The sequence below is a fragment of the Phalaenopsis equestris genome, unplaced genomic scaffold, assembly GCF_001263595.1.
Source record: "Phalaenopsis equestris unplaced genomic scaffold, ASM126359v1 Scaffold233139, whole genome shotgun sequence".
NCBI classification, from domain to species: Eukaryota; Viridiplantae; Streptophyta; class Magnoliopsida; order Asparagales; family Orchidaceae; genus Phalaenopsis; species Phalaenopsis equestris.
Genome location: NW_018251092.1, coordinates 33454 through 46341, shown reverse-complemented (window position 1 = coordinate 46341; position 12888 = coordinate 33454). Strand labels below are relative to the sequence as shown.

Sequence of the window (12888 nt, the reverse complement as noted above, 5' to 3'; positions counted from 1 at the left end):
AACAATGTCTTTAAGATAAAAAAAACATTCTCCACAAAGCTAAACTCACTTGGATCTGGATGTCCATCTCGTTGTCTTCGTCGAAAATATTCTGAGCGAAGCTAAACTTGCACGGATCTGAAAGTGATTGTCGTTTTCTTCGTCTGCAGAGCAATTCATTTCGGCAACTCCAAACCCTTAAGTGTGAAAGTAAAGTGGGGGAAAATCGGAAAAGATCCTTATGCATTAAATTTTCAGAAAAAATGAGGGTCGGGCCGGGTCGGGTCGGAAGTCAAAAAATAGAGTTTTTAATATAAATAATAGCAGTGGGGCCGGATTTCACGTGACAACTTCTTATTGGCCACCATTTGCAAGCCTTCATGCAGTATATATACCGAATAAAAATTCTAGTTTTGGACCGTGAAAAATCTTTTTTGCTCTGCTATCTTGTCTTTCCAAAGAAATTTGCTTTAAATTTGAAAAATGATTGAAAAAAATTATTGCAATGTTTCAGGTGACGCCGGGTCTCCTCAGCGCCGCTAGTTCTCCGTAAACTGTAAAAATGGTGAGCCCTAGCTCCAGAAGAATGATTGGCAACGTGAGGTCCTTCGTTGGCAACTCACTGGGAGGATTGCGAGGCTGGAGTAATCTAGCCTCCTGGGCCGTCGCCGGCACTCTCGCGTATTTCCTCTGGGTCAAGCCCGCCCGCGAGCTCAAGGCCGAGCAGGTATCTCTTCCCATTATATTCTTTCTTTGATCCTTTCACCCCGCTGTCATATTCTAGGGTTTTTATCTGCACTTTGTTTATAGCTGGTACTAGTGTTCTAGGGATTTTTTTTGTGGAGGCTTTAGTCGTATGTTCAAGATGCATGTTATTGTTCATCGAATGCTAGATTATATTTCATGGTTATGCATTGTTGATGCCGGTTAAGTTGGATGGGTTTTTGAGATCTAGCTACTTAAGGTATCTATCACTGGCATTTTCAAAAGTTCAGTTTTATCAAACTTAGTTCAACTTACCCTAATTCTGCTAATTGATGCATTTTTGCTTTTTGCTTCAGAGCATTGTAGTACTGGGAAATATGGGTAGTATAATTCTCATACCATATGTTAAGCAGGCACTGAAAAACATGTTTATCCAGACTACTTGCTCTTGTATGCTTGTACAAATTTTGCATATTTTACTGTTTTGAGACTTGGGAACTGATTGTTGTAGCGATTTCTCCTCTTTTTGAAGCCAAACTGGACTTTTAAGCCTATACTTTTCTAAACCAACTTATTCTTTTTTCTATGGAATATGGTGATGGAGTCTGTTGCAAGTAAGAAATTAATTCAGGCTAAAGTCTTTGACTATCTGCTTTTTACCCTGTAGGTTTTTTAATGTAAAAATTAAACTAGAAACCAAAGTAACAAAATAGAGTGATACAGATATGGTTGGAGAAAGAACTTTGTTTTTTTGACAGAGCAAGGGTGCTATTTTGAGGACAAAGAAAAGGAATATCTCTTTTGTGGGCATATTTATCCTGTATTTTAGATGTTATCAATGTCCCTTAAAAAGTGAATATAAAGTATTAATATTTAAAAAATTTAGCTTTTTTTATGTTAAGACTTGGACAAAAAGAAATGACAAGAAAATGAAAAATTCAGGGTAAGAGCTGCAGAGTCTTAATCTGGCTACTAAATCTCTGTGTTTCATCTTATTCTTTTTGTTTTTGTTTTATCCAGAGACAAATTCCGAGCGGTTATCATATGAAAGTTAATTGAAAACAAGAGAAGTATAGGATATGAAATACTGTTTTTTCTCTTATGGGATTATGTAATGCTCTTGATTCTAGGATCATGGAGATTTCATCTTCTTATCCTTTATTTTATGAGATATGGTTTATATTCCTGCTTCTTCTCTTAGCCCTTTGAAATTATGTGATTGCTTATGAATCCCAGGATGGTGCCGCCTTAAAGTTACCTGTGATGCTATATTAGTGATATTCACTTACGTTAAAAATATAACCGAGACATTTGAAGAGATAATATTAGCTCCATAACTCAACTATTTAAATTCAATAGATGTGTAAAAGTGTGGTTTTTAAAAAGCAATCGATATCTTCATCACTTGACTGTTAATATTCATATTTTTTACAGTACTTTCTCAAATCTTTTTTTTCAGAAGATAGGGAATGCCTTCTTATTTCACTCTTCATTTTTGTTTAAATAACTATACAATTAGAATTGTTGACATGTTAACAGCATACCTAATTAACATTTGGATTATTAACATCACTAGCTCTTTAGTTCTTAACTCAATTCTCATGATTCCTAAACCTTCCTGTAACTTATTATCAATCGATAAAATTACTAAAGATCTGAATTTACTACTGTTTTTTTAAGCATTTTGAATTTTAGGATATGAATTGAAGGAAAAATGTAGGTCTATGCATCTTAAATGTTGAAGAGAAACAAAAACAAAAGAACATGCTTAGTATATATCTTTCTTTATTGAAAGTAAAAAATTTTCGTCTCTTTCGGCTTGTCCTTCCAAAATTTATGCAACAAAAAAATTATCTTTTCTAGGCATTTTTTAAATCCTTTAAGTTTGAAATTATCAATTGTCTAAACATACATAAAATATCTTCCGAATCATTCTTATAAAGCTTTACAACATTATGTTTAGGGATTTCAAAAATTTTGACATGCCAACTTGAAAAATGTTTCATGAACAATTGATAATTTCAGACAGAAAAAATAATTTTTCAGTTCGGGATTAGGTTAAAAATTTTAACCTGACTAATTTTTCAAGTTGAGTTCGGGTTGATTCGCCAACCCGAAATTGATTGAAAATCGACCCGCCAATTTAGATTTGACTTGAGATTGACTCAAAATACCTGAATAGTTTATTATTTATGTTAATTTGGTTATAATATGGGTCGGGTTTGGGTTAAAGGGTTGAAGGTGGGTTGCGTTCGAGTGAACTTTCTGACACGTTTAATTTACAGGTTGGGTTCTGGTCAAACAATTTTGGTTTGGTTCTTGTCACCCCTACTTATGTTGTCATCCATAGTTACAATTGAGTAAACAACTTCGTCAGCATTAGATGATTTATATCCTTTATCACCCTAAAATCACTTGGATTTTCTAATGAAAGACAAATGTAACACAAATTTCATTTTTCAGGAAATTATATTCATTTATATAGACCCAATTCAAAACCAATTTTTAACACTCTAGAATGACAATAAAAAAGTAATGTTTTTATTTCATTTGTTGAGATTATCTTATTCAACAAGAATAATTCATCAAAGTTCTTTTATTCATGCTCATTAAAATATAGTATTAGAAAGAAAAATTAGACATCCCCTAGAGGTTCCTCAATCAGTTATAAGTACCAGTAATATCCCAAAGCACTATTTGGGGACTGGGTAGATTATTCTTACTGCAACATATTTTATTAATTGAATGTCATATCATCAAGAATTCTAAAATTTTAAACTTCTTTGCAAATCTTTGCCCATGCTTATTCCGTAAATAGATTCTTATCGACTATCACTCTCCCAGTGTTAAATTAACCTATTTTTCGGTATATTTCTCCTCATCAAAGAAGTAAATTGGATATAACAACCATAAAATCCATTTTCATTGACAATTCTATTCTTCAACAAGGGTTTAAATGTTGTACTTGTAATACTAAAAAATATTACCTCGCCATAGATGTGCCTTTCTTTTGAAAACTAATCATTTTCTCCCAACATTAACATTCAGGGTGGAACACCAACTCGCTATATGAGTTTGAGTTTTGCAATACTAATAGTGTTACTGTATCTCAATGTACATCTTTTACAAATGTTTGAATCCTACTCATTTGAAACTCATTCTTTCCATAAAAGTTTCAAAGATCACATATGAAAAGGAAGTCATGAAGGAATATCTATTCCAGACGTTAGAAAAATTTAACTTATAATAGGGAACAAAGCATTTCTCTTGAACTATACCCAAAGCTTGGCCCAAGACATGGCACTGCTTATAAGAATAAGATAATAGGATAATCTACATATGACGATTGTTACTTTTAGGAAAGCATTAGAACTTGTACATAACATTTATCAATTATTATGTCTTCTATAATCAAATTATCTCATCTGTTTCATGCTTTTATTATGAATCTTTCCATTGGAAAATTCAAACACTATTCAAGAAGTCTTGTGGATGCTTGAATGGAGAAATATAATACATGAAGAAATCTAAGCTCTTCAAAGAAATATTACATGGGGAATTTGAAATCTTCAAAAAGGTAATAAACCTGTTGGATTCAAATAGATTTTCAATGCAACATCTAAAGCATATTGAAGTATTTGTTAATATAAGACAAGATTAGTTGCAAAAGAGTTCACTCAAACCTGTAGCTTTGATTATCAATAAATTATTGTCATTGTTTTTAAGAGGAAGACTATCAGGCTTATTTTTCTCTTGATGCTAATTTAGATTGGTCACCTCATCAACTAAATGTTAAAAATGATTTTCTAAATAGGGATGTAGAAGATTAAGTCTATACAACAATCCTTCTGGGCTTGAAAGGAATAATAATATGAACCAAGTTTGTAGAATCAAGATTTGTTCGGCTTAAAACAATCACCAAGGTCATCGTTCAACAAATTTACCATGGTGATTTGAAGGCATGGATACTCTCAAGGATAATTTGACCATGCTTTTTACCAAATAATGATTGAAAGTAAAATATCTATCTCAATTGTATATGTTAATCATATGGTCTTGTCAGAGAATCATGAAAAAGAGATAAATAAGCTGAAAATTGTTATAGTAAGAGAATTTGAATTCAATGATTTTTGGTTTATTAAAATATTTTATAGGAATGGATTCGCAAAATCAAGCAACAAGTTTTCTATCTCTCATGGACACTACGACTCGAACTTATTAAATGAAACTGGCATGCTAGCATGTAAGCTTTCAAAGACAACAATGAATTCTTTAAACAAAGTTAGAACTAAAATTCAGCTTTAGTTAGCAGATAAATTTATCTGCATATCATACATTAGACATGATATTTACTTTGTCAGTGTTATAAAGCAGTTTATGAATAACATTATAAAGGTGTACTTGGATGCTGTATATATAATACTAATGTAATTTAAAAAGGACCTTGAAAAGAGCTATTATTCCAAAAATGACCTAACACAGGCAGAGAAATTTTCATTGATTTTGATTGGGTAAGATTTATAAATGATCATAAATCTATGTATGGTTTTTACTCATTTATATTGAAGAATTTAGTTACACGGAGATGTAGAAAGTAATATGTCGTTATTCACAGTAGCACTGAAATGGAATTCAGGGTCTTGTCAAATTGGATTAAAACTAAGAACACGATAAAAAATGGTTCAAACAAAAAACTCAATGGCATTATATTGGAAATAATAATGATAATAAATTTAGTATAAAAAGGCACACAATTATTTTCAATTTGTTGCATTTGATTGAAATTAGATTTTATCAAATTCAACTAAACCCAACCATCTTTTTAAACCAAGGATAAAATATGGAAGAAAAACATAGAAGGTAAAGGATTCACCATAAAGCAACTCTCATTCTTCCATTATAATATAATTCTTTTGAAATTCATGTCTCATTTGATCAAGGAATGGAATCTTAATAGTAAAAGATATTACATGTCCAAGTATAAAATCATTTAATCATTAATTTAAGTTTTGTACATGCCACAAATTGATATGTATAGTCACAAAGTCAATTAGGATTTCTCTTTATTAGTCATAGATAGCATGATAGAGTTGCACCCGACGACAAAAAGTCATTATTGTAGAAGCGGTATGACTAGATCACATGAGAAAAACTAAATCCTTGCAACAGGGGAGTTTTAAGATCCAGGAAGGCAGAGAACCACAGAAGAGCTAAAAATAGGAAAAATCTAGAAAGAGAAGCCAAAGGACTTGGTCAATAGAAAAGTTGGAGAATGAAGCAGTTGGAATAGCTCTTTAATGGACTTGGTGATGCTAATGACAATATTAATAGAGTTTTAGTGTTTAAAATTGAACACTTGGTTGGACGTCTCTTTGAAATCAGTGGAAGGTCAAAGTAAAAAAGCTCATCTCCTCTTTTTATTTTTATTGTTTTTGATAGAAAATTTGACCCCTAACAAACTTTTTATGTAATATTCTTTGGATAGATTTGGTTGTAGATATGATATGTCTTGTATAAATATTTATAAACAATCACTCACAAATTTTTCTTTCCATTTTACAAGACACCTTTGATTTCCAGCATCGGTATTAGACACCATTTCATTAGCGACAATAGCTTCATGCACAAGTTTGATATTATTATTTGAAAATAGTGTAAATGAAGTGTTGGTATGATTCGTGAAGGTGGAAAGAGAAAAAAGTCATTGTATTGGTTGACCACTCATGATATTAATTTAGATCCCTCATATTTTAAATTCACATATGTAATAGATTTATAATTGTTATTTCTAATAAACTTCCTGAGAATATTTTCACACAAATTATGCATAACTAATAGATAATGCAATAGACTATAATGCATACAAGAAAAATGCTAAAATACTTTTATGTTTCCTAATGATTAACCTAACTAATTTTAAGAGGAGGAAATGATGAAAATAACTTAAAATTTATTTTTATTAGGTTCCATAATTATTTTTTTCTGATAGCTAACAAACCACACATGATTTATTCATCACATAGTTGACCTATGCTTTAAAGAAAAATAGTCCTACGATTAAATAATAATCATGATGAATAATGCATTTTTAAATTCAAAAATTTCAAATTTCAAGTTTTCTTTAAGACATATATTAAGGATAAATCTTTTGGTGAGTAGGTGTAATTTGAATTTCTCTATAAAGTTCTTTGTATAAATTTGTAAATCATGAAATCAAGATCAAAAGTAAATTCAAAATCGATTTGGTTATTCTTCATATGGATAATTATGTCTCAAGGATCATTTTATCAGGTTGCTCGAGTAATTCAACCACACCATTACACGAGTTGTTAAGTTTTGCTATCGAGTTTAAATATAAATTTTATTTGAAGTTTAACTTTAAACATGATCTTTGATTCTTTTTGTTTCAAGTTTTAACCATCCGGTCAATTTTAACTTTGGGCTCATGACCATGTTCTAATTTGTTCTCTGGTGCAGATTAAGATTTAGCAAAATAAGATGTCGAAACATACAATGTATGAAAAGTTTTTGCATCTGGTTCGCAATTAAAAAATATTTACAAACTATAGTTTAAAATATTAATGAACTATTTTTTTTTTCAATATGACCAAATTTTATTGTACATGATTTTGGTGTAGTTTTAGGTTTAATAAGCTTTGGGTGACATAGAAAAGATTTTGCCTTAGAAATATTAAATAAAGGATAATCCTGAAGGTACGGTAATTATAATATTCCAAATTTCAAAAGATTTGTGGAAAATAACATTAATTTTTTTTTAAAAATGTAGCTTAACTCATTCTTAAATTTTTATATAAAATATTTTATAAGGCATATATTGATGTGATAATCTATAGGTAAATATTGTTCGGATACAAGACCATTAAACTTTGTAAAATACTCAAACACACTAGTTATTACATTGATCATATAATTGATCTTTATAATCAATGAATGCCAAATATTTTTAATTAACTTTATGTTTAATATTACAGTAGATTCCATTTTAATATGAAAACTTCCCAAATTTTTTGAGGAAGTCACACTAAATTTTTTTAATAAATGTAACACTTTTGACTCACATATTGTTTCATTTAAAATTTATCTAAGTTTTTGTACGATATGAAAAAGCCTCATAATTATATTTCTAATCAAATGTAAGTATACAAATCTTAACTCCATGATAATTGGGTTAGATTTATCTAGAACCATTAAAAAACTTATTCTGTATAATTTTTTTTTTCTTATGTTAACTGATTGTTTTAGAACTTTCAACTAATAGATTTTCTGAGGCTATATTAAACTCTCATATTAAATCTAATAAATGATATCTTAAGTTCTAGGGCTTTTGATACAAATCTAATATGGACTGTTGAAAATCATGCAACAAGTGAACAAAATTCGTAGGGCACAAAGTCTTAATTTTAAATAATTATTTGCTACCTTCGTTGAAAGTCAACAACATGATATTGAAGCTAAGATCTAATTGCTTTTTAGTAGAAACTATGACTAGAAAATTAGTATTGAGAAAGCCACTCATATATCAACACACTTAATGAGAATCAGAAGATTTAATTTGTCAAATTAATGAAAATTCATAAATAAAGTTAACGAATTTAATAAAAAATAAGCCTAACACTTATACAAGGAGATTACCTCTCTCTTGGTTGTCTCCCGGTACTTTTAAAGTTTGTTGCTTGATTGATTGAATTCTAGAAGTGGAATGAAGTGAGAATTAAAATAGAAAATTTATTCAGCCATTAATTTTAAGTTTTGTACATGCCTCAAACATCTATATAAATATAAAATTTATTTCAAATTTCATTTGTCAGTTATAGATAATATAATTGAGTCACACTTGGCAACAAGAAAATCGTTGGTGCAAAAGATATAATTACAAAAAATAAAAAATTCGTAGATCAAAAGATTTATAATCAAAGAATAACATAAAGTGAAACAAAGAAATCAATAAAAATAATCCTAAATAACTAGTCAACAAAGAGACACAAGAGGAGAAACCTACAAGAATGGCTCCATGTAAGACTTCTTTTTATTAATTTGCATATTGCATTCTATATCTAAATATTAGAAAGGCATGAAAGCTATGCAACTATGCTTGTAGAATGTGAGATCTATTATCCCTAAGAAGAGAAAAGTGCATGAGTCTCATGCACATGTCAAAATGAAACCATCCCGAAGCGCCAACTGTATAAAATGAGTGGCTTTATAACTTCTTTGGGAACTAAAAATCATTTGCCTAAACTATGCGAGGAAGGTAAAATCTAGGCTATCCTATGGTCGAATCTGTCAAATCCTGTCCTCCATGCTTCGTTTCAAATAGTTGATGACATTTGCATTGTCACCCACAATATCATGCCCTTCAAATATCTATGACTTCATGATGTTTTTCAGGACGAGAGTGGCTTAGGGCTCCACCCGAGCATTGTCTCAGTGCTGCAGATGCTATCCAGAAGCAACCATAAAGTCTCAGATCTTATTTCTAATGATCACCCCGGTACTAGCCATATGAGAAGGGGGCAAGTCGCTGTTGACGTCGACCTTTGTTTGGGTGCGGCCTCAAGAATCATGGTTGCTATAATGTTAGTAGTTGCAAATGGTTGCGGCCTCAAGAATCATGGTTGCTATGATGTTAGTAGTTACAAATGGCCTTCTGTGTCTTTTTGCAGAATAGGCTCACTAGCATTGGTGGCACCAAATGCAACTATAATGCATGGAAACCAACATGAGACAATATGATATGCACACACATGAGGACACAGTATCTTATGAAATTTTTTTCAATTAAACCATTAATATAAATTGAAAATTGTCTATGTTTTCTATGAAAATATCATACTAAATGAAATGTAAAATAATATGTATCACATAAGAAGCTTAAAGATCAACAAGAAAAGATTTAATTATAATTGTATTGCAATATTTAATTGTGTCTTTTGCTTTTTTTCAAGTGTGCTTAATTGTGATAATACATTAGCATTAACATTAATCAATAGGTATGATCCATTGAATAGCAAAATTATATTGTTCACACGATAAGCTGAAATAAAACTAGTGTATAATCTTCAAAAACATTAAAAAAAATATCAACACATTTATGTAATGTAACTCCTGGTATCACGATCATTTTTACCAATAAAATCAATGCCCTTTTTAAGAAGCCATTCATAATTATTGATAAAAATGTAATTTGCTAAGCTAGCTTATAGTAAATAAATAAACTTCATCATCATCATGCCTACAGTTGTGTCGGAGAGTGTCACAGTTGTGTTGTGGTGCATCTTTACTTCACTTTAAAATAAATGAAACTTATGCGGACGAGGAGAACACATTAAAAAAAAAAGAGGAAAAAAAAAGAATAAAATAGAAAACTTTCCACAGGTTACACAATTAATGATTACATCTTGTTAGAATAACTGAAAATTTTATTATCGATTCTGGAGAATTACAACATTAATTTCTACCTAGCGCAATCAAAATTACAATAAAATTCTCGAAAAATTCTTAATAAAATAACTATTTATATTAGATACTTTTTGAGAGTCGGGCTTCTATTCTATGAGACAAAGTTAGGTAGCGCATTTTCCTCTTAGTGAAAACATGATCTTTGCAAGTGAATATACTCTAATATGTGATTGGGCGCAGGTGTCGAAAGCGTGGCCATGTTCGACAACACAAATACGAAATGCTTTTAGAAGCCATTTCAGAAGATGCACCATAGATAAAGGACTGGCGGTTAAAGTAAACTACTTTTTAGCATGTAGTTTCAAGATCGGATGGTCTAGCATGTAGTTTCAAGATCGGATGGTCTCAGATCCGTCTCAGGTCCGAATCAAATATATTGACATGATCTAAAACTATTCTTTGTCAATTAGAAAGTTTTGGAGAAAAATAGTCAATAAAATTAAGATGTTAAACTTTGCTATTTGGGTAACCTTAATACATAATAAATATGCTCTTGTGGTTTAAAGATTTTCAATTGCGTAATGTTTGTTGAACGCATTATCAAAACTGTGAATGAGCGTTGACATATATCTTCGTGTTTTATGCTTTTCTGATGCAAAACTCTATTCGGAATTTCTACTGCTATGAAGTTGATGCATTGTTCTTTTGGTTTGGTTGCCTTTCATTTTTATTTAATTACTTGGTACTAAAGGCCTAGGCATGGGTTAAATGAAGTTGGGTAGTAGTTATACTAAGTCCTAGGCATGGGTTAAATGATTGTAGCTGACAATTTAATTTAAATTACAACTATAAAAAAAATTAAGTTTAAAACTAATGTCATGTATCATGTGTAATTGGCTATTAAATAAAATAAAATGCTAAAGTATTCCCTTTGACTATTTATAAGGGGCCATTTAGGCCCCAAGTTTATAAAAGTGTCAAATTAATCCCCAGACTCTTTATAATTTAGAGCTTAATTAGTCCTCATTGGGGACTATTTCATCTCATATTAAAAGAGTCTGGGATTAAATTGACATTTTTATAGACTGTGAGACTAAAATGATCTCTGAAAGTCAAACAATTATTTTGACTTTTTTCTCAAATAAATTGGTTGAATATTAAATAGTCATAAATGAATATAAGATTTTATATTATTAAATTTAAATTCAAAATTCAAATTAGATTTTATAGGATGTGAAGGTTAAGAATTAAATAAAATAATTGTAGCATTTAAAGTTGTGTTAGAATATTTGTAGCAACAAAGATGAGTTTATCATTTAGGCATTTGTACAAAAATTCAATACACATAGATGAATGGATTGTAGCTCATAATAGGTACAAGTTTGTTTAAGGGGCTATTCAGTCGGTAGCAAAAGTGCATTCCTTTTGCAGTGGTTTTAAAATTCAAGCATTTGGTCAGAAGAAAAACAAATGTAGTTTAAATTTACAATGTATTTTAAATTCGTTCTGCAGTTCACTTTTAGTGCATTTGGAATTCACTGGATTTTGAACGAATCTCAAATGCATATTGTGAATTAAGTGATATCACCACTCGTCGTCACTCTCGCTGCCAGTTACCCGCCACTGCTATCGATCTTAATGACTGATTGGTTGGTAACAAAAGTGAATTTTTAATTTGTTATGTAGTTCATTTTTAATGCATTTGGAATTCACTGGATTTGAGCGAATCTCAAATGCATATTGTGAAATAAGTGATCTCGCCACTCGTCGTCACTCTCGCTGTCAGTTACCCGCCACTGCTATCGATCTTAATGACTATTTAGTTGGTAACAAAAGTGCATTTCTTTTGGTTACATATAAAAAGTTAAAATTGTGTCATATGTGATTGTTAATTATTAAATGTAATTTCAATTCAAGTTTAAATTTTACAGTGTTGCTTCTGTATATATAAAGATTCCTTCATAAAATTTGATAGGTTGGCGGTGTTTTCTTGTTCTATTTATGTGAATTGAGATACTTTCTATACTTCTGCCCATGGTGTTAACGACACCTTTTGATTCAGGAGAGGGCAGCTTTGGCTGCAGCTTCAGATCCTAATCGTTACATTGAGAAAAGAAGGCCCATTCCTGATCCACAGGTATTTATTTATCCATCTCTTTCTAACTATAAATCCTGTAAACTAATAATTTCCATTCTTATGATTCTGTAACATCGTCCAGGACACCGGCTTGATATATGGCAAGAGAACTGAAACCAGAAAACCACAGAACTGATCCATCATTACATTTTACATAATGGACACAAGCCCTCCTTTCTATTATTGCTAATATATTTACAGTTCCAATTATTTGCTCATCATTTTTTAAAGTCTGCTTTAATGCGACTTTGATTTGAATCAGAAAATAATATAAAGTAATAAACCTTTTCTGTTTCACTCATGTAACTGCTAATAAACCTTTGAACCTGTCCATGAATTATATATATGTATATGATTTGTGTTGTTCATATTTTAGTTTATTCTTGGCCTAAACTGCAACATTGAAATCAGATAATGAGTACATATAAAATTGTTTGGCAAGTTTTCAGTATTTGTTTGCTGAGATTTACTGCCTTTATCTGATGTACTTTCTTTATCCTAATACCACTTGTTGTTCATTGAAACATTTACTTTCTTTGCTGTTCATACTTTCTTTGCTGTTCATTTTTTTTTTTCTGTTTGCAATTTTAAAAAGCAATTGTTTTACACTTCTCTCATCTAAAGCAGAAATGATACCAAATCAAGGA

The 12888-nt window shown here is 30.6% G+C and overlaps 1 protein-coding gene across 1 annotated transcript; it reads left to right on the top strand.

Annotated features, from left to right (window-relative positions):
- The first annotated feature begins 440 nt into the window (after positions 1 to 440).
- On the top strand, positions 441 to 12626 carry LOC110038579. Its single transcript, XM_020743455.1, has 3 exons — positions 441 to 706; positions 12167 to 12241; positions 12324 to 12626. Exons 1-3 carry the CDS (start codon positions 542 to 544, stop codon positions 12375 to 12377), a joined length of 294 nt encoding a protein of 97 aa, XP_020599114.1. The 5' UTR covers positions 441 to 541; the 3' UTR covers positions 12378 to 12626.
- Positions 12627 to 12888: the final 262 nt, after the last annotated feature.

Bases quoted from the DNA above. Each gene is read 5' to 3' on its own strand.
- LOC110038579 (XM_020743455.1), top strand. From the start codon at position 542: ATGGTGAGCCCTAGCTCCAGAAGAATGATTGGCAACGTGAGGTCCTTC. The intron at 707-12,166 runs GTATCTCTTCCC...CTTTTGATTCAG, and splicing joins GCGAGCTCAAGGCCGAGCAG to GAGAGGGCAGCTTTGGCTGC. The intron at 12,242-12,323 runs GTATTTATTTAT...AACATCGTCCAG, and splicing joins GGCCCATTCCTGATCCACAG to GACACCGGCTTGATATATGG.